We start from the raw sequence: 23,961 nt of genomic DNA on the forward strand, positions 1-23,961 counted from the left end.
ATCGTCCAAAAATTAAGCTTTCTCGTCGTTTGAACAAATTTAGCAATCTAGCAGAGCAATTTATTTTGAACATTACATATGTTCATAAGTAAAAATGGAAGAGGCTTCGGTTCAAGACGAGGCGATTGAAAGTAGCATCAAAATAATTATAGAGTCCATCGAAAATATTGTAAGTTTTCTCTTTGCATTCGCTACTTGCATTCTGTGTCATAATAAGCGAGAAAACGTGTTTTTGCTGAACGGGACAGACGGTGAAGGAAGTGACTGCCGTATCATTCGTCGTGATGCATAATGACGTAGCGCTCGGAGAAAGTACTCCTATCATTATCGATCCGGGTTTCAAGGAACCGCCGCAAATTTACGACGTCAATTTCGCGGTCGTGTTTTCATTTATAGTTAACCGCCGCAATAGCGTGGATTCAATCGTATCGGCGCCGATTTTAAGTGAGGAACACGAACTTTTCCACGTCGTGTTTGGATACCGAATAAATAATTCATAATTTAATCAGTAAAAATGCCAACTAATTCCGACCGCGGCGGAAATCTTATGCTTCTTTCACCGCAGTAAAGGTAACGTGCGACATCCAAGGCCAACAGTTGCCCGATTCCGCCAGATCAGTCGCGAATTCGAAGAAGAAAGTAGCGACGGTCGCCTCGCAGCAGCGGACGCCGACTTCATCGAGCGTAATTGGTTTTTGCAATCTCGATCTAATGCCGATATTGCTAGGTAATTTATCATCACGTCGAAACGGAGAAACCGATGCCGCGTTTAAGATAATTTCTACGACCTTGGCCGCCAGGTGAAAGATCACTCGTCGAGAAACTGATAGTGCAAACGCCACATCTCTCGTTCGACGGCGACGCGGTCTCGTGGCAGAATCTTCCTTTATTAAACGCGACAGTAATATACGACGGCGAGGAGATATTTCCTTCGAAGGCAGAAATTAATTTTCTAAGCGTTACGGTGGAAAGTATCTACAATCCACCGATCTTTTTCGCCGAAGACGCGGATTACAAAGCTGGCACGATAATATACGTCGACAATGAGGTGCCTCATATGTCTTTTAAATATTTTTAAATAATTGTAGTCATTCAACCAAAGAAATTTTGATTATAATTTTTCGATCAGTTTATTTATTTAAAAAAGGACTCTTTTCTTTCCGTGTGATAAGTGATAAAATTGAAGAAAAACTCGTAATATTTTAATGATATTCTATTTCCTTGCATTTTACAACGTAAAAATTTCAAAGATAGAAAAAGGAATAGTTTAGTAAAAATGAGCGAACTAGGCGTGGAGCAGCAATAAAGTGTGACCGGAAAAGATAAAAGAGTGTAAAGATAGTACGCGCGAGAATCATTCTCAGAACTAATAAGATTCAATGTCAAAGTAAATATAATTAAGGAGGATTACATTTCCGCATAAACAATCGATTAAAATTTACAATCGTTAGACGTTCAGATTCACTGCCGTGTACTGTAAATAAATTCTCTCTTTTATTTAATCAAGGTTGGGTAGAAACTAGTTAAAGAATTTGAAGTTAATAAAATTAAAAAGTAAAGAACTTTTAACTTAATTTAATTAATTTGAAATAATTTAATTTTTAACTTTGACTATTAACTTTGATTATCAACTTTAATTTATTAACTTTTTTCTAAATTAAAAATTTTATCTGTGCGAAAGAAAAAAATTATAAAAGAAAAAATACATTCCTGCATAAAAACAATATTTTTATGTTATTTCATATAAACTTAATTTACAAATAAAGTATTAAATATATTTGATAATCGATATTATAATTATATTAATAATTTAATACTTAAATAAATTATATAGCTTTTTAATTTAATATAAATAATACTTCTCAAAATTAATTTTTACTTTAACTTGAGTAATTTTTTGTTCATGTAACTTAACTCAATTAATTTTATACTTCATTAATTTTAACTTAATTTAGTTTAAAAAAATATATTAATTTACTCAACCCCTGATTTTAAAACGATAATATCAATACGAAATAAAATCGTGCTTACAATATTAATGAAGAAAAGAGTTATGATACCCTTTCCCGCAGATTCCGGAGAACGTGATATTTGAGGACGGTAAGTGGACAAAATACCGCGACTTGGAAAAAACCAAACGTTGGCGAAGCTTGTCAAAATTACAGAGTCGCGCCAGATTATCAAAATGGAAACTCGATCGCGATTATGCGCGTATAAAAAATACGCTCGGCGTAGAACTCGATTTACAGGTGGGTCCGAAAACGGGCGCGATATTTCACAAATTTAATCCAACCAATTAATAAATAAAAGCTCGATGGAGCATGGAATAACGTGTAATTTGCAGAAAGAAGTGTGTCAGGATAAACCTAGGATCGAGTGGAACTTTATGAATCGCAGTACATTGCGTGAGGTGGAAAGCGAGATGATGAAGAAACATCTTATCAAGTACACATCACTAGTAGAATTTCTAGTATAAAGATTTTAAAAATCATATTAAATATTGTTCATAAATAACAGTAATATAAATATGAAAAATCCTGAATTATATTAAAATTATGATCGAAGATATAAATACTGGCCGTTCCAATTTCTGATGAGCAAAAAAAGCGCGGAAAAAAGCAGCATTAATCAACAGGAGGCAGACTTGATTAAATATCAGCTTTATCAATCTTATCTCGACTTATCGGAGCTCGTTTTCCCGGGAAGTAAGAGCGAACAAATTTTAATATGGTAATAAATATTGCTATCGAAGCTTAGGAATATTTGTCAAAAGGCAGAATCGATTAAATATCAGCTTTATCAATCTTATCTCTAATTATCAAAGCTCGTTTTTCCGGCACAAGCGAACAACAAATTTTAATATGGTAATAAATATTGTATTGCTATTGAAGCTTAGGAATATTTGTTACGTTTCTAAGTTTTAATCAAATCTTTTCTGTAGTAAAAAGTACTCGTGTAGTTGCGCAATTGTACACGCACGATGCGTCGATTATGGCCGAGAAGACTGCCTTAGAAGACGATATTTTCCATATAGATCCTTGGAATAAAGACTTAAAGGTTGACAATTTCACATACTTAAAAAAATCACAATATTAACAATCTTAATATTCCGTATGTATATTTTCTTAAACTGTCAATTTTTCAAACGATTCAGACGGACGTCGAAGCAACGCAAAGCACTCCGTTAATTACGGAGTCTGGCGAGCCGGTGTTTGTCGTAATCGAAGTCGAGCTTTTTCGTCCGCTTGTTCCTTGCAGACTCGAAACTGACTTTTCAAACATGTAAGTTCGTAAGCATTACAATTAAAAAAAAATCACGATTTTAGTCAACTGTATTGATATTGAAGTTAGTCAATTAAAATTATTATCATTTAATCGGTTGTTCAGAAAATTATAAAAATTTTCCATATGACTAATCTTTTTAGAATCGAGGAGATAACGAAGCCGACGGTAACTAAGCCTTATATTTATTCCGGCGACGTAGCGGAACAGCAATACGCAACTTGTATTCAGAAAATAGTAGAGATTCTTACGGAGAGCTACAGGGTATCAAGCTCTTTCGTATCCTCCTACGTGAAATATATTTTAATATAATTCATAAGTTGAGATAACAACAGACACATGTTTTTTTTTTGCGTTCAGGACTTTCGTGACGAGAAAAAGCGAGAAAAGTTATCTGCTTCGAAAGAATGGGAAGATAATGTGGAAAAGACAGATAAAACGAAGTATTGCTTTGTTCCCGAAGAGGTAAGAATAATTTTAATGGCGAGATATGAAGAATTATTGTATTCGCACGTTCGTGTGTACTCTTGTCACGATAATTTTCAGGATGAGCTAACTTGTTTCACGCAATATTTGTACAAAACCGGTATGTACATGGACATTCGCAGCACTTTGAAGATGAAAGTGATCACGCTGTTAGATCAGAAATTCAAGACGAGCATAAGCACTTTACAGTCCATCGACACCCAGGTCTAAAAATATATTTATATTTCAAAATTATTCCAACACTTAAAAATTATTCCAACGTTTACCTAAATTTCGTAAAAAAATTCCACGAGAAATTCCCAAATTTTCTAAGAATTTTATTCAAAATTTTGAGTATAACGCTGGAGAATTGTCAATGAAAATCTGCGATTTTCGAGGCTAAAAGAATTCCTTGAAAACTTCAAACTTTCCCGATAGTAAACATTCTGTATTATTATATTATTGTACATAAACTATGTTTTATCTCTTCCCAACACAGATTCATAATCAGAATCGTTAAAAATTTCAATTTATAATAAGAAAGCTGCTTTATTATATTATTATTATTTATAATTATTTAGCAAGCTGCAATTTATGTGCAGAATTTTGTAGCATCCACGTACACATATCTCGTCGAGCAAATGCACCTGGCCATTAATAAAATTGTCGAAAGCCGCCTTGCGAATGAGGATTTACCAAGGATTGCGAAACCTAAAATTTTGTACTTCTACGCCGAAGAGGCCTACGAATTGGGTCACGTAGATGATGCAAGGCGACATTATCAGGCCGTATATAACTCAATCCTCTGCCTTAAGAAAATATCATATTGAATTCGACGCATCATGACGCGTGATACTTCTCGCAGGCAATTGCGGTAGACAGAAGTGACGCCGAAGCGTGGACAAAATATGCGATCTTTCTTCTAAAAGTCGGCGACGCGAAGCGCGCGAAGGAATGCTGCCGCGAAGCGATTCTCGCGAACAGACGCGACAAATTTGCGTAAATGAATATATATACAGTTATATTGTTGAGCAGGAAATCATAACAGTTACTTAATTTAGGTGGTATTGCTAGGGTAATGTAATACAATACATGTACATTTTCTCGCAGCTTATTGATGTACGGATTGATTCTGGCCGAGGATCAAAACTATCGTGAAGCGGAGGTCTTTCTGAGAGCCGTTACCGATTTCTACCCGCGATTCGTCGAGGGATGGGTTATCCTGCATCTGTTCTACACTCGTACAAATTACAGTCCGGGTACAGAGAACAGAAACCCCAAGAGCAAATCTTAGTAAGAAAAGTAAATCAGAAAAATATACGTATTTTATTTTGATAGGGGTAGATCTTACTTTGAGAATAGCGGAGAAGTGCATAAAAGACGACAACGGAGAGACGGAGATCTCGAGCGAGGATCCTATCGCTTGGACAACGATTCATTGTCCGCGTGATAACGCGTTCGTGATAACGGCCACGCTCCTGATAAAGCTGCATTTCTGTAACGTAATGTGTCTGCACTTAAAATACCTCGTAAAAACTACACTGAAAATAGTCTTATTGAATAAATAATTCAATAAGACTCTTTTTTTCAGTATATGTATATATGTGCAAACCGTGCTGTATGTTATAATTATTCGCGCGTTTATACAGTTGGCTGGGCTAGTGTTGGCGGAAGAAATGTCTCGCGCAGGTAGATCCACTCACGTTCTATACTACATGGCCGTGCAATGTTATTTACTACAGCGATACGAAGAAGCTCTGTCGCATCTAAAAGAGGCCGAATACATTTACGGACTGGTCCGTACAATTTCATGCTGTAATGTTTTCTTTTTGTTATGCAATAATTTGTACAATAATTACCAAATTAATTTCTGAAAAGTATTCAGCAATAACCGTGTTAAGATAAGTCTTCGTTATTTCTAGTATTATTTCTTTAAAGATTGCTATATGTACAGACAAATGAAATTTAGAATTAAAAATTTTCAACATTAATTTACAATAATAATATAATATCACACATTACATTTTAAAATTAAAATAATGCTAAAATTATTCTGCATGTTTTCCATCTAGGTCCTTTTTAAACGTCAGGACAAAACTAGTCGCTTCCTACTGTTTTTTAATTTAATTATCACAAAGACATCGTATAAAATTAAATTTGCCCCACATATTTCTCAAATATTTCTTCTGCTCAGGATTATTCGATAAGCAGTTTAATGGGGCATTGTCACTTTCAAGAGGGTAATTTCGCGGAGGCTATCCATTGTTACGAGTTCGCCAACGCGACATTTAACAGGCCGGACGACGTGCATCTCGTGCAGACAAGGTAAAATCGTTTGTCTCGATATTGCGCGAGACAAAAAAAAAACGCAGAGAATCGAGTTATTTATATTAACTCGCATTATGGACCAGAATGGGACAACATTACGAAAATATCGGCAATTACGAGCGCGGGTTAAAGACCTTCCTCAGCGTGTGCCGAACGTCACCGACCGCGGAAACGTGGCTTGGCGCGGGGATCGCTTTTTTTGAGGTAAATTAAATTAAATTAAAAACTTTCCGTGTTTATCACAAGATTACTTTTCTACGCGCAAAAATTGCCTCAGCTGCGGCGATTCGCGGAAGCCGAGGCGGCCTTAACAGAAGCGAATCGAATCGACAATCGTAACGAGACCGTCTGGAAGTACCTGTGTCTGTTAAACATGTCCTTAGAGCGTCACGACGAGTTCGCTCAGTGTTACGGACAGATCGCTCAGGTGAGAAACAGTAAAAAAAAGAGGAGGAAATATCTTACCCATAAAGACAAAACAATGTCTTTTAGATTTCTAAAAGACATCTTACCATTTCTTGCGATATCTCATATTTTTTACGAAAAGATGTCTTTTTGCGATCTAAAAGATGTCTTATGCAACAGTTTGAGATATCTTTAAGATATCTGGCGATGTCTAAAAGACACCTTGAAGAAATCTAAAAAATATCTTAAAGATATCTAAAAGATATATATCTTAAAGATATCTAAAAGATATCTTTTAGAAATTAAAAAAATCTATATGAGATATTTTAAAGATGTCTTTTATACATCTTGAAGACCCTTTCTAAAAAAGTTCTTTTAATCTTCAATTCTTAATAATTAATTAATTAAATAATTTATTTAGTTAACCATAAAATATATTTAACATTTTATTTGTAAATTAAAACATGGAATAACAAAAAAATATTGTCGTTCATGTGGAAACGTGTCTTTTTTAATAATTGTTTCTTTTATAATTTTCTATTTAACACAAATAAGTTTTTAAAACTTTGGAAAACAGTTAAGAAGTTAAAGTTTATGTGTTTCAAAAATATCTAGTTACAGTTAAAAATTAAAATTTAAAATTAAAAAAACTAAAAGTGTTATCTACAAAAATAAAGAAATAAATACGTTATATTCTTAAAGAACTTATTATGCCTAGCTGACAAAGTGCTCATTTAAGTGACACATAAAATCACAATACGAGCACCTTAACACCTATTTTTCAAGAAAATTGAGAAACTCATAAAAATTTATGTAATTCATAAAGAGTTACTATAACATGTCTCCTTGCTGTCTGGGAAGATATCTTGTATAGATTTTTCATTTAGATATCTTTGACATGTCTAATTCAAAAATTTTTAAGACATCTTTTAAGATGTCTTTTAGATGTCTTTTAGATATTTTTTAGAAATGTCTTGAAGACATCTTGAATAAGATGTCTTTTCGATTTCTACAAGATATCGATGTTTACTGAGTAGCGTTCTTTGTGACGTGTCACCTTCGTCTTTGCAGGACAATAAGGCTTTCTCTCTGGAGAAACGTTTCCTCAAACCGCGAGAGGGAAAACCGGGATCGGTCATGCTCTAGATGCTGCCTGTAGCATATAAATTTCCCCTCTTTAACTCGGAGATTTAGTTAGCCGCTTCGCAATTGCAATGAGATTGACGGTGAGTCAGCCTACAGTCTACGCGACATATTTATAGATTTGCGCTATCTACCCAGCTGGACTCGGTTGCGTAATATTATGCGACGGAAATGTTCGATCAAATAGTCACGGAACTAATATTTTCTTACAGTGCACTCTTGTTATACTGTGTCTGGTTGAGATAGCGATCTTTACGACGATTAGTTGCGATGAGTCAAGCAGCACAATGCGTCACTCGATTTTGAAAAAAGGTAACGCTGCAGCGATATCGTTACTGAGATATTTATTTGAAAACAAAAGTTAATCAAATTTACGATCAGCTGAGATAATTGTTTAAAAGCAAAAGTTAATTAAATGTACGCTCTCAGCGGATTAAATTTATCGTGCGCTCCACACAATAAAATAATTCAGAGTTATAAAAAAGAAAAATGCAAGATAATGTAGCGATATTTGTAAAGATAAACAAAAAGATTGGTAATTACTGTCTCTATTTACAGATGATGTTCCACGAGTCAAAATAAAGGTGTTTCGTGGTCCCACGCAAGAAGGAGATGGCGAGTTTTTTGCTACCTGGGGATATTGGATTCAACAGCCCAGCAAATAATATCGATGTAACCGTTAATCTTCTTATTACTTGTTTTCTATTAATGTCTCTAGCACTACGTTTACATGTAATAAAATAATTATTTCTTCTTGTGTATTATAAAATTTATCGAAAAATTAAAAAATGTCTAATTGTTTCACGCATTAACATAAAAGATCTCCGTTATTAAGTAACCATAACACAAAAATAATTAACATCTGTAATTAATATCTCTTTTAAATTGGACAGTCTTTCGTCTTCTTGTCTTGAGTAGGAATATTGGAAGGAAACATATGAGTATAGAAACAGTGAATAAAAAATATATGAGACATTTGATAATGTTAAGATATCATATCATTTATATTGTTCGGGCATGTTACACTACAAGTACAATGCCAATTCTACAAGACATGAATGCATGTTACTTTTTATATAATGGATTATTTGGATTCATTTGTTTGGAGTGATTGTCCAGATCTGCTTTATCTCCAGTGCCTTTATATCCCGCTTGATGACCGGGTCCGGTTGGAGTATGAGTCGGATTGCACTGTTTCGTGCGATTATCCTGTGCAGCTTTGTCCATCTAGAATATATAAACACAAATTTTATAATAAAATATATAATAATATAAATATATAAATCCAATGCTGCAGTTTCAAACTCGTATTTCGATTAAAGAATATTTTTTAAAAGGCAAAAAGATAAACGGAACAATAACATAAATTAACATAAATTAAAATGTATCAACACAAAAACAACCCTTAATATTCTTAAAAATAATATTCGTGAAACCCAAAATATAACACAGATATAACAATAAACTAATTAAAATATAAGAATTTACAATAAATTGATCAATATGTTTCACAATGTTTTATTTTAAACAAAAACGATAAAAAATATTTTTAATCTAAACGATCTCGTAAGCGAGATAACAGGGCTAAGAACGAATAATTGTGGAATCAATTTGTAAACGCGAGACAGATAGACACGTTGTTAATTCGATGTCGAAAATAAAGAATATTATACGAACCATCAGACTTTAATTTCGAGACATTAAACGATTCTAATTCAAAATAATATTTCGAGTATTATATGAAGTATTACAGCAGCCACGTCCTTTTTTTTACTAGCACGAAAAAAAGAATAAATTTTAAAATAAATTTTTAATAAGTTGTTATTTTACACACACTTACAATTTTATACAGTGCTGATGCTATTGCTGTTTAATTTCAGCTACTTTTAATCATAAAATTATTAATTTTTAAAAGCTGTCTTACGTTTATATTTTAAGGAAAAAATTAATCAATAAATTAAAATCAACAAGATATATGAAGCAGTACAGTACGTCCCGTTTGTTTTTAATCACAGATATATCTGTTTACTCGCACGAATAAATAATGAATGATTTTTTTAATAAACTAAGCTATTATTTTACACTGTCATCATACTGCTGCTGCTGCTTTACTTCTAATTAATTTTAATCACAAAATCATTAATTTAAGAACGTCTTATGTAAATATTAAAGGAAAAATTAATCAATAAATTGAAATTAATAAAATAAATAACTTACCTTTATTTGCAGAATTGAACTTGCTCAGACAAAGAAAACTGTCTTCAGTAAAATCTGTGTAACTGTTCGTCAAAGAGATACTTGCAGTACAACGATTGCGATGATTCTAATGCAAAGTTCGTATTGAGCACGACATTTATACTGTCTCGAGCAGTATGCAGGAAATCCCATATAATCGATAAAGAAGAGACTTTCCCCGATAGATCATCCATTTTCAAACTAGTGGCAGTAACTGGTTCTGTTTAACGGAGCAGTAAAAAAAGTTGGCTATCTTGCGTTATCAAACCGTGTATACGGCGCATGACAGTACACTTCAAGCCTAAAGCTCGTTACACATATTAAACTTCTTTAATATTTTATTCTTATAATATAAGAGATTTCTAATTTTTCAAATTTTTATGCAACATATGATGTAGAACTCTGTCAATTTTTGGAGATTAAGTGCAGAAATTTAGTATAATACTGATTAGAGTCAATTGGACAAACTAGTTATACGACATGTTCAGAACTTTAAGCCTATCGGCCAAGCGCTATACACACGGCTCGATAATGCAAGGTAGCCAACTCTTTCTCTTGCTTCGTTTGAAAACAAGATGAACTCTGCCAGTTGTTTAAAAGCAGCATTCATCCGGGGGTTTCCCTATTTCCTTTAAAAGTAATAATAATGATACGGCTCGAGCTTACTAAGCAAAAATTCTAAGCAAAAGAAGAGATTAAAGAATGAACAAAGGTATAAAAAACAAAATCTAGATATGATTTATTTACACAGAACAATCTTGACAAAACATTTCGATTGTACTGAATCATCATCCTCAGTCATATTTAAAAGAGAAAGTATATATTAATACATGTGTACTTTGCTATTAGAAATAATTATCAAATGAACAGAAATAAAAACAATCAAGAAACTGTAATTTTTTGTAAATTGATACCATTGAGTTGTTTTTTTATTATATATATATATATATATATATATATATATATTATCTTTAAAATTAACCTTATGTTATAATTAAATTCAGAGTCGAGAATTATAACAGTATCCTAATTAAACGAATGTTTTGTATCTAAAATATGATTGGTAATAACTTGATAGTTCAAGATTATTATTACTATTTGCATGTTTTTTAGATCTTTGGCTTATGTTAAATTTATGTTAAATCGACACAAAAATTTGGGTGGATAAATTACGATATGTTAAATTTAACACAAAATTTTTTAGAGTGTAGGAATAATGTATCCTGCGCAGTCACTTTATATTATTTGGATCTCCTGTGCTAATATTCAAAATTAAATCATTGATAACGTCATAATTAAATTAGCCTTCGCACGTATCAACAATAAATTACATAAATACGTAAGCACGAGTCGCGCGTAGTCGCAAGCGTGTCGTGCGCAGAATAGCCGTGTAGAAAGGGTTGCATATTTGTAGGTGTTCGTATCTTCTTATAAAACACTTAGGCACGTTATATTGTATATTAACAATTCGTAATTTCGCATAAATAAAGAATAAATATTAACATTTTTCTTAAGTCTTTCGTCTAAATAAATATTAACAATTATCGTCGCAATTTTCTATCTAATTTTTCACCTGAGCAATCTGTTTGTAACGAGCGAACTCATTGATGCTGTAAATCCGAAAAAAATCTTCCTATTAAAATATATCGAATTATATTAGAGCAGATCTAATTCTATCAACCAATTTGTAAATATAATTTGATCCCTAATGCGAAGATTTTTTCGCGCGGACGTATTTCATAATTACCAATATTTTCAAACATATTATAATAATCATCGATTTTGTTTCCAAGAAACAAAACTCGATCTGGCTTCGTAAATCGCCGCGAGTAAAGTGATTCTCGATACGAATGCAATCTCCGCGTGCAAAAGAAATCGTCGCTATGTACAATGAGAATAACCGTCTCTCTAGAGATTAATCATCGGTCATTCATCGGCGTACCCTAAATTCGAAATGTCATCGAGCTGCGTGCGCCGCAGATGTACAGGTTTACACGGACGAGCTCGAACGCACGCGCTTAAATAACGGTTTGCACACATCTGTCCCCCATTCGGTGGCCGGTGCGTATAATAGGGGTTGCGAGGGACCCCTTCGTGCTTTTACGAGGCGTACACTTGGACTCATCGTCGTGTACGCACGTCGACATTGAAGAGCCGCACGCCGGTCGCGCGCGAACGATCTCGCTGCGAAAAACCGCGCTATCTCCCGATAATACGTCGAGATTGCTATTACCGCGGCGCGAGGAAATGCGTCGTTATGCCATTGCTACGCCCATTAGTGAGACTTGGATGCTCGGCCGCTTATCGATAGCCCCGATCTCCGTCAATTAGCAGCCGGCACGCGAAATGAATGAGGCATTTTTCCCTTGGCATTTTTCCACGACAACAGATCGTTCACTGTTGCCGTTTGCTACGCGCGCTATGATTCACGATTCACGATAGAAATACTCGTCTGATCTTTTACGGATCTCTTTCCCTCTCGCTCTTGTCGGGCTATAGAATTTAACGAATCGAGGACTTTACTAAAATAACAAAAAATTCGTTTTGCGAAACCTCTCGGATTTCGCAAGGTGTTTTCGCGTTCAGATCAGATTTGTCATCGAGTAAAATCATTAAAGTTTCCACGTTGTCCTTTAAATTTGGCCGCGAAACACGTGTGAGTGACTCAGCCGCTCTCACACGCATGACGCGTCACCGTAGGCATTTTACACGCAGATGTAGGGCCTAACCCGGGCGCGTGCCTCCGCTCTGTATCGCCTCGGTGAATGGTGCCTATGTTTCGGACCCCTTGCTCTCGGGGGAGGGGGGGGGGGAGGGGGGGAGGATCGATAGTCGCACACCTGGCCCTTAAAGTGCTATACCGGTGTGCGATCTAGACGTCTTCCGAGGCTGGCGAGGCGATAAGCCTGGAAGACGACTCGGGAACTACCTCGAGACCTCGTCCCACGTTCACTCAGCCAAAGAGACGGACCGAGAGTAAAAGGGAAGTTGCCTTCCTGTGCTTCCTACCGCGCGCAGACTTGCCTCGATTGTCAAAGGCTATTGTTGTTCCTCATTTGCGGATGTCGACCGATAATATGGAAAAGTGACGCACGACGGTCAGTCGCGCGAAATGAATTCTAAATGAGACTTTGCCTCATCACCTCCGAAGCTACCTCCTATTCATCACGTATTTTTCTTTTGAGTCACTCAGAAACTTGAGCGTTCACCTGAATTCTTCTCACCGGTCTCATTACATGTATTAAAATTTGGTTTATAAAGTAAAACGAATGCTAAAGTGATAATGCTCTTGGAGTTTTATTTATTTTATGCTAATATCCATTTCTTAATTCCAGTGCTCTGAGAGAAAAGCGTTTGATAGTTATGACTATACTTGTATGATAAAATAATTATAGTTAACGGCCCCATTTTTCTTAGTTAAATGTAACGTTCATGGTTTTATAGATCATGAAAAAAAATTGACCATAAATTACGATAATTTCAAATATTAACACAGAAAAAAAATATCAGGAAGATAGTTAAGAAATGTAGTAAGTAAGTATAAGTAAGATTAGGTATAGATAGTAAATGTAGGTATAGATAGGGAAAGAAAAACTGTAAATAGAGAAGAAGACTGTAAGGACAGTTGTGCAATATAAAATATGTTATGTTATATTGTGTTTAAGTTAATATATTATGAAATGAGTTTCTACAGATATACAAGAAGTAATTAGGATTACACAGGCAGAAGAATTTGTAAAGGAAAGTTTAGGGAGGGCAAAAGAGATTAAAATAAGAATATTAGCCTGGATAGATAAGATAGAAAAATGGATGAATGGATGAATGGATGAGTGTGAAGTTAGAAATTGTAAACCAAGTCCCCTTCTTGGCTATTGTAATGCTAAATTATATAGTAACCGTATAATAATAACAGCTCTATAATTTTTATAATTAGAACTACTATAAATATATCGTTGACAAAATTACGAATTCTAGTTAAATTAAGTAAACCAAAACATATTTGAAACGTTTCTGTTTCTCTGTACGCTACATGCGCAACATCGTTTATTACAGAACAAGCTGACCTCGACATTCTCCTTCGGTTACTGCAATTTTCAACCGAGTTTTTGTGCAGTGTTTGATTCATACGAATCGACAACTCATACAAGCTACAATTATTGCATCAAGAAAAAAAGTGAAAAAAGTATCGTTATCTCTTTCCACTCGTCTTCGTCGCGATAAGAGAAATCGCAGCGCGATGATCCCACACCATTCGCGCAGATCTATCCGCTTTGCACACTAGAACCCGAATCACCTTGTGTCTACAGAAGCTCAATTAAAGGCCTTCCGGCGCGCGCTGTCCCGTCAAAGAGAACGCGCGTCTCGTTACGGTTTGACGGTTACGCACGGACACGCGCGTCGCCCCACGCGTGTGCGTGAATTGAGAGCAGGGTGGGGAGGGAGAGAAGAGACGAGCGCCCCATGCGTGCAAGCTGCCCCCATGGCAAAGGGGGAGGCAGAAGGCAGAAAGGGAAATGACGACGAGGGGTCCGCTGCTCCGTCGTTTTCATATGACTTGGCTTACGCGGCTTTCGGGGCGGGCAGAGGGAGGGACGGACGCGAAGAGATCGAGTCAGCGACGGGGAAGTCGGAAGTCAGTCGATTGTGGGGCATTAGCGCGCTCAGGTTCAATCGTATCCGCGCGCCGTACCGGCGTGGCCGTGGACACGCGTGCGTGTACACGTGTATACGCGGTGTATAGCAGTTCATATCCGCGAGACGCGAGAACGTTTTCTGGAGGATCCCGGGATCGCGATGCGGATTCGGGACGCGCGTCCAGAGTGATTCGCTCGCTAGACCGATCGGGGAATTGAATATTTTTCCGAGCAAAATATTTCCAGATTTTAATAAGACAGAGTTATCGCTTTTTGTTCAACGGAACCTCCGCGAGATTCGCGGTCTCATTGGAGGTCCGGGTTATCTGAAGAAGAAGAGTATACGTGTCGTGTGCGGGACTCACCATTAAGCAGCAAGCGGCCTGTGGGGGTTGCGACGAACACCATACGGTCGTTCTCCAAGTCGTGGCCACGCGACCACCGGCCGTGGGAGGGTCGTTGCGCTCCGTTGGCTTGTGAAAGCACCCCCGTTGAAGTAAAACACAGTGCGCTCCGGGTGCATCCTGACCACCTCGGGGTCGCGTGAACGTTTATCGGGCTCCCTCGTCCACGGAGGCGCGCTCCTGCGAATAACAAAAGAACAAAAATACTTGAAGTAAAGGTGAAAATTTCGCGATATTTTTGTCTTTCTTCGCGTCGACTTCAGTTTCGACGAAGTATTTTACAAACTTTGTTGAGTGAAAACAGTGAAGAAAACATGAGCGCCTTCAAAAGATATCAGAGCAAGGTGTTCTGGAACCAAATGGCTGTACATGATCTGGAGGACGATCATTTTGCAGGAAGAAACGATCCTCCGCGTTACTCTCTTAACGAATGTAAAAAGGAGGAACCGAAAGAAGAAGAAGAAGAAAATTCGACCAAATCGGAAAACGACACGGTCGACAATGCGAATATTACCGCAATACACGTGTGTAATAAAAGCGACGAAAATATAAAACAGAACGAGTGTCGGATTTCATTGATACGCGACGAAAGTTTGACGCGTCGCAGGTAAGTAAAATAATAACAAATTCACTATTAAATATTGTTACAAGAATAAGTACTTATTTATCTTCCTTTAAAAAAAAAAAAAAAAACAAATTAATTTTAGATATCCGGGAAAAATCTTCAAATTAAAATAGATCAATTGGCAAACCGATAAAATTAGAATTATTGCTTAAATTCTGCACTGATATAATTTGATCCTTGATATAAAGATTTTTTTCTAGTTATCTTATTCCTCGAATAATATTACTTTTGAATATTAAAAGTAAATAATTTAAAATAAAATCGTTTTTTTTTTTTAAATTAATTATAAAAGTTATACACTAGAAAAAATAATACCTTTAACAAGTTACTTTTTAAGGCATTTTTTTAACAGCAACCACGCCAAAAAAAATGTTTCATTGATGTTTCATTGGTCAGAATTCTCGATGTCAAAATATATTACTAATTTTTGCCTCTGCTATTATATATAAAATTTATAAATTCTGCTTCTATCAGATTGATAAAGTGCAATATACATATATGCATTGTATTTGCTAGCTATTTATCTATCTTAATTTTTACACATATGCAATTTTTGGTGTAGTTGCAAGATTATTTTTTGAGTGGGTAAAATACACAAATATGTATTTTATTTTATATAGCAAAAAATTTTGTTGCTTCTGATAAATATATGTAAATTAAAAAATATTAGTTTATATTAATTAAATAGTGTTGTTTGTACATTTAAATTTTAATTATTATATTTTATTATTTGAAACAAAACCTTTCCTAGTGTAAAAAAAATTCCGAGTATATTACGTTTAAAATGATATTATGTTGATGATATTTGAATTAACTATCAAAATAATATTTGAATATCCAGAATGACAACGGACGAGACGGATAAAAGAGAAGAGAGGGAGGAGGAGGAGGAGGAGCGCGAGATAAGAAATAGATCTTATAGCCCTTTGAGTCAGGATTTCAAGAGCCAGGACTCCGGATTCTCCGATTCCGAAAGATCGGACTGCTCGGAGGCTTATGAAAACGCGACTCCGAGACGGAAATTGAGGACGAAACGAGTAAGGAGACGCAGAATTCAGCTGGCTTCACCGTGGCTAGAAGAGGGATCTTCCCCGATGCCGACGCACACATCCACGCCGAAAGATACCAGGATATTCGCAAGGCATCGTTTCAGGAAATCCGCAAGCAGCCTATCACGAGAACGGAGGTAAGCAAATTTTATTAGCTTACATTAATTAAAAAAAAAAAACCAAAAACCGCCGAAGCGAATCGCAAGCGTACGACTTATTTACTTCGTTTCAACCCATACAAATATATTACAGATGTATATTGAAAATATCTGTTGCAAAGCACTGTCAAAATATCTTAGAAATAAGAATATTTCTAAGATGTTTTCAAGATACTAAAAAATCATGATACTTTTGTCTCAAATGTGATATGTAATTTTTATCTGTTTTAATCTTATCTTTAATCTTATATTTAAGATAATCTAAAGTTTATATATCTTAAGATATATAAATAATGTTGCATAACTTATTTTATTGATTACAAAATATATCTCAAGATGAACATAAACTTAAACAAAATAAAAAATTTAATACCGACTATATTATATGCAAAAACATGGCAGAGATATCCTTTTGCAAGCAACACGTGATATAAAGTAATGATGTCCTGTAGATATTTTATGAATATCTGAGAATTAAAAATCTTAAAATTGATTTAAAACTGTAAGTACAGGGATATCTGATTATAACTCACAATCAGATATTTGTTTTGTATGGGAAGCATCGTTTAGCACGTCGCTGACTCAGAAAATATGATTGATTGGGTCTGACTCAATGACGCGCTTATAGTTCCTCGAAAACCCGTGATTACTATCGACAGCGATAATAACTTTTAAACTTCTGAAACCATACACGTGTCGCAATGGCGCCGGGAGGAACGTCCGGGGAATCGCGATAAGATTGGAGAAATAAGCCAATCGGTAGGAATGCAACACGTAAGGCAATTTCGTCGTTCGTCCACTGTAATCCCTTTCGAATAATAACAGAATAAACGTACATAGAACGTATCGCGTGGATCGTATCGCGCGCTTTATATTGTTGTAAGCTATGACGCACGCCCGAGAGAATCGGGCTCCTCTTCTCGGATGTCATAATGCGCGGGAGGGAGAAAGAGAGAGAGAGATGCACCGGCCTCGAGTAAATGATTATCAGTCCTCAGCCCGCGAAGGTGCCTCGCCGCTTATCGCCGAGTCATTGTATGCGTATCACGCCCTCGTATGCGCAGACTAACCGACTTATTACGGCACGTAACGAGGGCATAGGGTTCTTTTTTTCCGAGGCCTCGCCTTGTACGACGACTCCGAGAGAGAAAGAGAGATTAACGATTCGAACCGGTTAATACATAAAATAGGCGCGCGATGAAGTGATCATTAGATGTTGCGCTGTCCGCTGATTAAAGAGCCCCGGCGATTCTATTGCTACGTAAAATGATCGTGTAAATTATAAATGCAAATATCATTGCACATGCACGATTAAAACTTGTGACTCTCTAACGGGACGAAATAAGGAGATATTTGACTCCTTTGTGTGTATCAGGTATCACGATCCCCCTTTTCTTTGCTTTCCGCTTTAGGCGATCTACAGAGAGCGACAGAATTCCCTCTCTACTTACAGCTTTATATATTCATAATGAAATCTTATCACGAATTACAGATCGTCTGAGGCGCGTCTCTCTCTCTATCTATCTATCTTTAGTAGTATCCCACCGGGTGTTAAATTATTTGTCACGAGACCGGGATACCAATCGCCGGATTCCCTTGTATGGTCGTGCCTTTTCTGTTCGTCACCGTGTACATTCGTGAGGTACGTGAGCCAATGCGACGTGCCGCACGAGGAGAATACGTAAATGAATGAGCCGCGCTAGACTGGCCAGGCTCTCTCGGACGGTTTGACTGCAACCGTGGATGACAGCGAATCTACGAAGAATTCAGCTCTAGTAGCGTGCACCGGCGTGGCGGCGGCGGCGGCGCGCACAGGTGGACGCATTACAATACAACGCAACGTGCCGAAGGACCGCGAGATTAGTCATCGCGCGGTCGCGGGGTAAAGGAGTGTGTGTTCTCCGCTGCGGTTCGATTAGTCAGCTCTTACGTTCCACTAATCGCTCCCGGCGTTTCCGTTCGCCCGGAAAAACAGCGACGTCGACAACGATCTCGAGTACATTGCGTTTCGCAGTAATAGAATGACAATAGTCGCGTCGAGGTCTGTGTCGATTCGCTATGGCTCGCTTAAGGTAATTTAAAGCGACGGAAAACCATTCGAATAATATTAAGTTCTCAAAGAAAGTCATCGAGGAAAAGTCTGGAAAAATAAGACATATTTAAAAATTTTATATTTCTATAACAATTTTTTTTTATATTTACCGAACGTGTTTCCTTCCAGAGCTGACGAGAAGCGGGACGAGGCGTCGAAAGTACCCTCCTCCGTCTCGGTGCAGTCAGGAGAGAATCTGTGCGACTTTTTGTACGCGTCCGAGCCGCCGGAAGACAGCGTTCAGCCGTCAATAACGAAATCGCGGGCTTCCACCAACGGAAGCGCGAACGCGACTGCTGTCGGCAGGGATGTGTTGAACTCGAGAAATTATCGTCAATCGTCGTCCATGAGGGCATGGCTGACCGATCTCGCTACGACGACCGAAAGCGAATGCGGCAGCACGCTTCAAAGCAAGAATCTTCCGCGCAGAGGAGTTCGAGTGATGTCCGGCGAAGTTCACGCGCGGGATCTAAAGAAGCTGTCCTCCGCGGCCACCGCTGCCGCAAGCAAACTTCTGGTTAGCGCGGAACACTTCGAGCAGCATTATCGGAGCATCGTGGAGTAAGTCCGTTTTCCTTTATCCTCCAAATAATCATCAATTATTTCATAATCATCAAAACTTGTTCCGCTTGATTAGAATTAAATTGTCTTTAATTAGCCACGGTTAACTGCAAGATAAAAAAATGATAGATGAAACAGCTATTTGTGATAAACAAATTTAAATGATTAACAGTTAATTTAATAATAATTACATTGATCATCGTCGTGCAGGAAAATAACTCAGTTGGAAGGCGGCAGATTCGAAATGGAGCTTCTTCGTAGTATAGAGGAAACCGCGTTTTCGATTCTCTCTCAACTGGGCGCACCTCCTCCTCGCAGAATACAGCAAGGTAATCAAAGGAGCATTGTCGCGCAGTTGCAAAATATGAAGATGTACGTCGACAGCACGGTCGACACGCGCTTGGACTTTTACATAGAGGTTAGTCCAACAATATAACTATAATATATATGTCTAATAGTTACATTGTTCAATGGGAAATTATAACGTTGATGTTATGTTACTGTGATCGTAAATTAATGATACAAAAATCTCTCTTGCAGAAAATAGTCCGAAGTCTCGAGGAAGCTCCACGGGGAGATAGTAGCGTGACTAGAGGCGCTTTGGCAGCTCTGACGGCTCTAGGATTATCGGATCCTCGCGCTGGAAGCAGCATAGCTCGGTGTTCCGGCATAAAGGCCCTCTTGACGTGTCTCGTTACCATCGGTCATACACCGGACGATCTCGTCGCGACCTCGTTACGCGCTCTGGCCAGCGCGTGCAGCTCCGCAACCGCGATCGAGTATTTCGCTCGAGAAGGCGGTCCCGAAATCCTGACGGATCTCCTGAACGCGGAATCCACTTCCGAGAAGGAGAAGACTGAAGCCACTGCTTTGGTGGTGCAAATCACAGCGTCGTGGACCAACGCGCGGGGTTTACCGTACCTCGAACCTTTCGCGGACTCGTTGATTCCGTCGTTGAATTGGGTGGTCGAGAATACCAATTGCGCGCAGACTCTGCTGTTGGCCGCCGCAGCGCTGAATCAGTTGTCCAAGTCGCGGATATGCGCTACGATTATACTTGAAGAGGATAGCGTGAGGAAGCTCCTGAGAAGCGTGAAGAAATTCGTCGGTGGTAATGTGTGGCTGATGGAGCAGGTCGCCGCGTTGATCGGTGAACTAGCGCGGCTTCCCGAAGGCCGATCGCATCTAGCAAAGGCGCGAGCCTCTGTAGCGCTAGTTTCTTTTCTCCGAATGAGGCCACCAGGCTTAGAGGACGCGTACAAGCGGCTGGAGGTCACCGCGACAGCCGCGCTAACTCGACTCTGCGTGGAGCCGGAGATCGCAAGACAGGTGGTCGCCGTCGGCGGCGGGGATTGCCTGTCAGAGCCATACAAAGTAAACGAGCCCGAAGCGGATCAGAAGGATGAGGAGGCACAAACGGGAACGGGCTTGTTCAGGTACACCAGATCGTTAAGACGGGCCTGCAAGAAGGCCGCGAAGCAGATCGGGATCGCAAAGGCCAAGGATCACAGCCCACTGGACTGAGGGGAAAATTCTGGAAAGGAAAAAAAATTCATTGTAATAATTCGTACAATGATGAACAAGTTAAACGCACAAAGAGAAGACTGTAAATATGTTTTACAATCACGAGCTATAATATAATCACGGTATTTTATTATATTATAAAAAAGCGTAACGCGGGGAAAACAAGTATGTATGTTAAAAATGTACAGATTTACATGTAATTTTCGACGCACCGTATTGCAAGGTTGTGTACTGTAAAAAATATGAATACTTTATTTTGTAATGTGCTAAAAAAATGTGCCATAATACACATACGCATTTATAAAAATATATATATATCTATTAACCATTATCTTGTTAATTGAATGTCTTAATTTGCTCCGCCCTTAAGTTGATTTTTATGAAAAATGTCTACAGTAGTCTCCAGACACGGCCTTAACTCCAAATCGCACGAGCCGAGAACAAATTTGCCCTCTGGTGCCTTAAAATAGTCTAATCCACGCCCGATTTTTATCACCCATCCGTTACTTAATCTGAAACATGAGGAGGAGGGTAACTGATAAGAAAAACCAGAGATAAATATACAAATTTTCAGAACGCAATCTCAATCAGGCTTACTTGATCTGCCTGTCATGCAACGTCTCGGAAAAGGAAAAGTCGAAAGCGATGTTGCGATTCGCCAGACTCTCCTTCAGTTCAGCTAATCTCGTGATTTGCTCCTGCCCGTTATGTTCCTCTGCAATGCAAGTCGTCAGTAGGGATATACTGGTCAGTGCAGAGCACTTCTGTACAGCTAATTCGCACAATCTGACCAGATTCTGGCACTGTAAAAAAAATATGAAAATTAGAGCAGAGTATCTAAAATATTTAACTTGCAATCCCAGATAACACATGATATTTACGATAAATATTCATAAATATTTATGACTATTTATTAATTAAAATATTATATAAATATTATATAATATTTATAGTAAATATAAAAAATATTTATAATATATTATACATGTTTCATATGGTATATATTATAAATCTTTATATAATGTATTCAATCTAAGATTACAAAAATATTTTGATAGATAAATGTTTATATAATATTCAAATAATTATCATAAATATTTTGTAAACCTTTTTATAAATATTGTATGTTGTCTGGGATGTTACGCAAACGACGACGTATATACCTGATGAAAGACCCGTATGTACGGATCCTCGATGTCGATATGCGTAACAGTAGCGTCCAGGAATCTGCCGAAGACACTCGCGTAGCCGTGCCCGGTCGACCCGTCCTCGATCCTGCTCAACTCCCTGTACGTGCCGATCGACTTCCTCCTGCTGATCAGCTCTTTTACCTTCTCGGCCCGGTCGAGGTACTCCTTCGCCTTGGACGTGAGGTACTCCACTTTGCGGACTTCCTTCGTCTCTGTTTTATTATCGAGTCTTGAACTTCTCGACAGAGAAGGATAGTAACGATAAGGCTGCTATAGCATTTTTTTTTCTCTCTCTCTCTCTCTCTCCTTCTCTCTCTCTTAACAATAAACAACGAAGCTGGAGAAAGAAAGTGATTACACACAGAAAAATTTATTCTCATGCTGAGAAAAGCAGTTTCTCATTTTTTAATTTTCTTCTTTTAAGTATCAATTAACAACCTTTGCAAAAAATATCTTCTTGATGAATAATCTTAAATACATTAATTTATACCGCAAATCTATCATAAGTTCGTCATAAGTAACACATTTATTCAAAATATATTCTAAATCCTAGTAATTCAATACTTCAATTAAACATTATATATACAAATATTAAGCCAAATAAAAATTCGATTTATTTATTACTTTGACTTTTTTGCAAATAAATTTTATAATATTCTTCAAGAAAATATAAATTCGTTTTTCAAGTATATGATAATAAGTTGTTCTAGAATTTGTAATAAGTATATTTTAAGACTATTATCAAGTATATATTCTTTATCGAAGATAACTATGACTTATTATTAAAAAAAAGTAAATTAAGTAATCGCTTTTCTTGGCACTAAAACAAATATGCTTTTGTGTGTATTGGGATACCTTTTATCGTGTCGAGGAGGATCTGCACGCCCTCCTGGTACAGCACCAATGCCATTGTGTATCGCTCTTTCTTGTCCATCTCGACCGCTCGCGTCAGGACTGATGCCGCCGCGGCCTCCATCACGGCGACTCACAACTCTGAAAGAGCAATTATGATCAGTCACACTCGTGTGTATTTGGATCGATAGGCGAGCGTCTTTGTTCTTCTAATCTGATGTGGTTTTATCTGTGAGTGCACACGTGATAGCTCAGTTAAACATATCCGTCGCTCGACGGAGGGGAATCACGTTACCTCGAAGCGACGATCGCAACGATCACCAGGGAATAACGTAACTTGCGGGCGGAGCGTGCGATTGTCGTTGATCAGGTAGCAAGAACATTTTGACATCCATAATTGGCCACTGCTGGTCCAATAACGTCTCATCCCAATAAATAAAATATCATTGACACAACATTACAATTTTGTAACATTTTCAAATATGTAGTTTTTTGTGTTGTGTATAACGTAAATATTTAAGTAAAACGTAAAAAATAATATTTCTACACTGTAATTATAATTAAGAATATTATTACTTTGTATTAACAACATAACAATTTAAAAAATATTTATAAAATACTATGGCATAATATTTATGTTTATAAAATCCACATAAAATCAACGTTTCAAAACATTATTGATTTAATGTTTGTTGCTTATTAGGATATAACCAAATAATGTCCATTTTAAAAACATTTTAATGACGTTAAAAATGACGTGTGCTTGCTACCTGGGTGTTCATTGCACGGTCGAATTTTAAACACCGAATATAAAAAAATCAATCGATTAATCTCGATCAGTTACGATTGAGTATTCTCTATAATGACTCATTCGATTTGCTGACTCGATCCCATCATCGCGGACGTTGACGAAGAGTCAATTGACCGTCCATTGACTTAGAACATGGACTGCGCCATCCCTATATTATGCGAAATTAGGTTCAGAAAAAAAGTGAGAGCAATGGCCGCCAATTA

General features: G+C 37.2%; 4 protein-coding genes across 5 annotated transcripts in view; 2 read left to right on the forward strand and 2 right to left on the reverse strand.

Annotated features, from left to right (window-relative positions):
- The window catches only part of LOC105835964 (carbohydrate sulfotransferase 11), a 41,279-nt gene extending 22,263 nt beyond the window's left edge, over positions 1-19,016 (reverse strand). The window contains exons 1-2 of the mRNA XM_028191669.2: positions 18,931-19,016; positions 14,858-15,076 (exon numbers count right to left, since the gene is read on the reverse strand). The gene's annotated coding sequence lies outside the window, so the exon portion shown is untranslated. The remainder of the gene's footprint in view (positions 1-14,857; positions 15,077-18,930) is intronic.
- Positions 95-7,935, forward strand: LOC105835960. Its single transcript, XM_036291871.1, is given in 20 exon segments — positions 95-169; positions 249-444; positions 566-727; positions 780-1,048; positions 2,073-2,249; positions 2,345-2,470; positions 2,660-2,730; positions 2,892-3,111; positions 3,155-3,282; positions 3,426-3,546; positions 3,829-3,972; positions 4,350-4,535; positions 4,613-4,746; positions 4,858-5,006; positions 5,086-5,543; positions 5,942-6,072; positions 6,159-6,279; positions 6,353-6,502; positions 7,552-7,706; positions 7,836-7,935. Coding segments are annotated over 19 exon segments (3,093 nt in total). The 3' UTR covers positions 7,627-7,706; positions 7,836-7,935.
- On the forward strand, positions 15,211-21,224 carry LOC105835963 (protein inscuteable homolog). The gene is made up of 5 exons (XM_012679659.3): positions 15,211-15,503; positions 16,363-16,707; positions 18,950-19,381; positions 19,592-19,799; positions 19,922-21,224. The coding sequence occupies exons 1-5, from the start codon at positions 15,211-15,213 to the stop codon at positions 20,903-20,905; spliced, it is 2,262 nt and encodes a 753-aa protein (XP_012535113.1). The 3' UTR covers positions 20,906-21,224.
- On the reverse strand, positions 21,013-23,487 carry LOC105835966 (MIT domain-containing protein 1). Of its 2 annotated transcripts, XM_036283481.1 has the most exons (5): positions 22,951-23,487; positions 22,069-22,307; positions 21,503-21,708; positions 21,232-21,417; positions 21,013-21,136 (listed from the first exon to the last, which is right to left on the reverse strand). In XM_036283481.1, exons 1-4 carry the CDS (start codon positions 23,069-23,071, stop codon positions 21,255-21,257), a joined length of 729 nt encoding a protein of 242 aa, XP_036139374.1. In that variant the 5' UTR covers positions 23,072-23,487; the 3' UTR covers positions 21,013-21,136; positions 21,232-21,254. The 2 variants fall into 2 exon arrangements, with proteins under 2 accessions (XP_036139374.1, XP_036139370.1); XM_036283477.1 differs by having other exon boundaries at positions 21,013-21,417; positions 22,951-23,485.
- Between the last annotated feature and the right edge of the window lie 474 nt (positions 23,488-23,961).

This window comes from Monomorium pharaonis, chromosome 1 (assembly GCF_013373865.1).
Source record: "Monomorium pharaonis isolate MP-MQ-018 chromosome 1, ASM1337386v2, whole genome shotgun sequence".
NCBI lineage: Eukaryota > Metazoa > Arthropoda > Insecta > Hymenoptera > Formicidae > Monomorium > Monomorium pharaonis.

Bases quoted from the DNA above. Each gene is read 5' to 3' on its own strand.
- LOC105835963 (XM_012679659.3), top strand. From the start codon at position 15,211: ATGAGCGCCTTCAAAAGATATCAGAGCAAGGTGTTCTGGAACCAAATG. The intron at 15,504-16,362 runs GTAAGTAAAATA...TTGAATATCCAG, and splicing joins GAAAGTTTGACGCGTCGCAG to AATGACAACGGACGAGACGG. The intron at 16,708-18,949 runs GTAAGCAAATTT...GTTTCCTTCCAG, and splicing joins AGCCTATCACGAGAACGGAG to AGCTGACGAGAAGCGGGACG.
- LOC105835966 (XM_036283481.1), bottom strand. From the start codon at position 23,071: ATGGAGGCCGCGGCGGCATCAGTCCTGACGCGAGCGGTCGAGATGGAC. The intron at 22,308-22,950 runs GTATCCCAATAC...ATAATAAAACAG, and splicing joins CCTCCTCGACACGATAAAAG to AGACGAAGGAAGTCCGCAAA. The intron at 21,709-22,068 runs GTATATACGTCG...TTTTTTTTACAG, and splicing joins ACATACGGGTCTTTCATCAG to TGCCAGAATCTGGTCAGATT.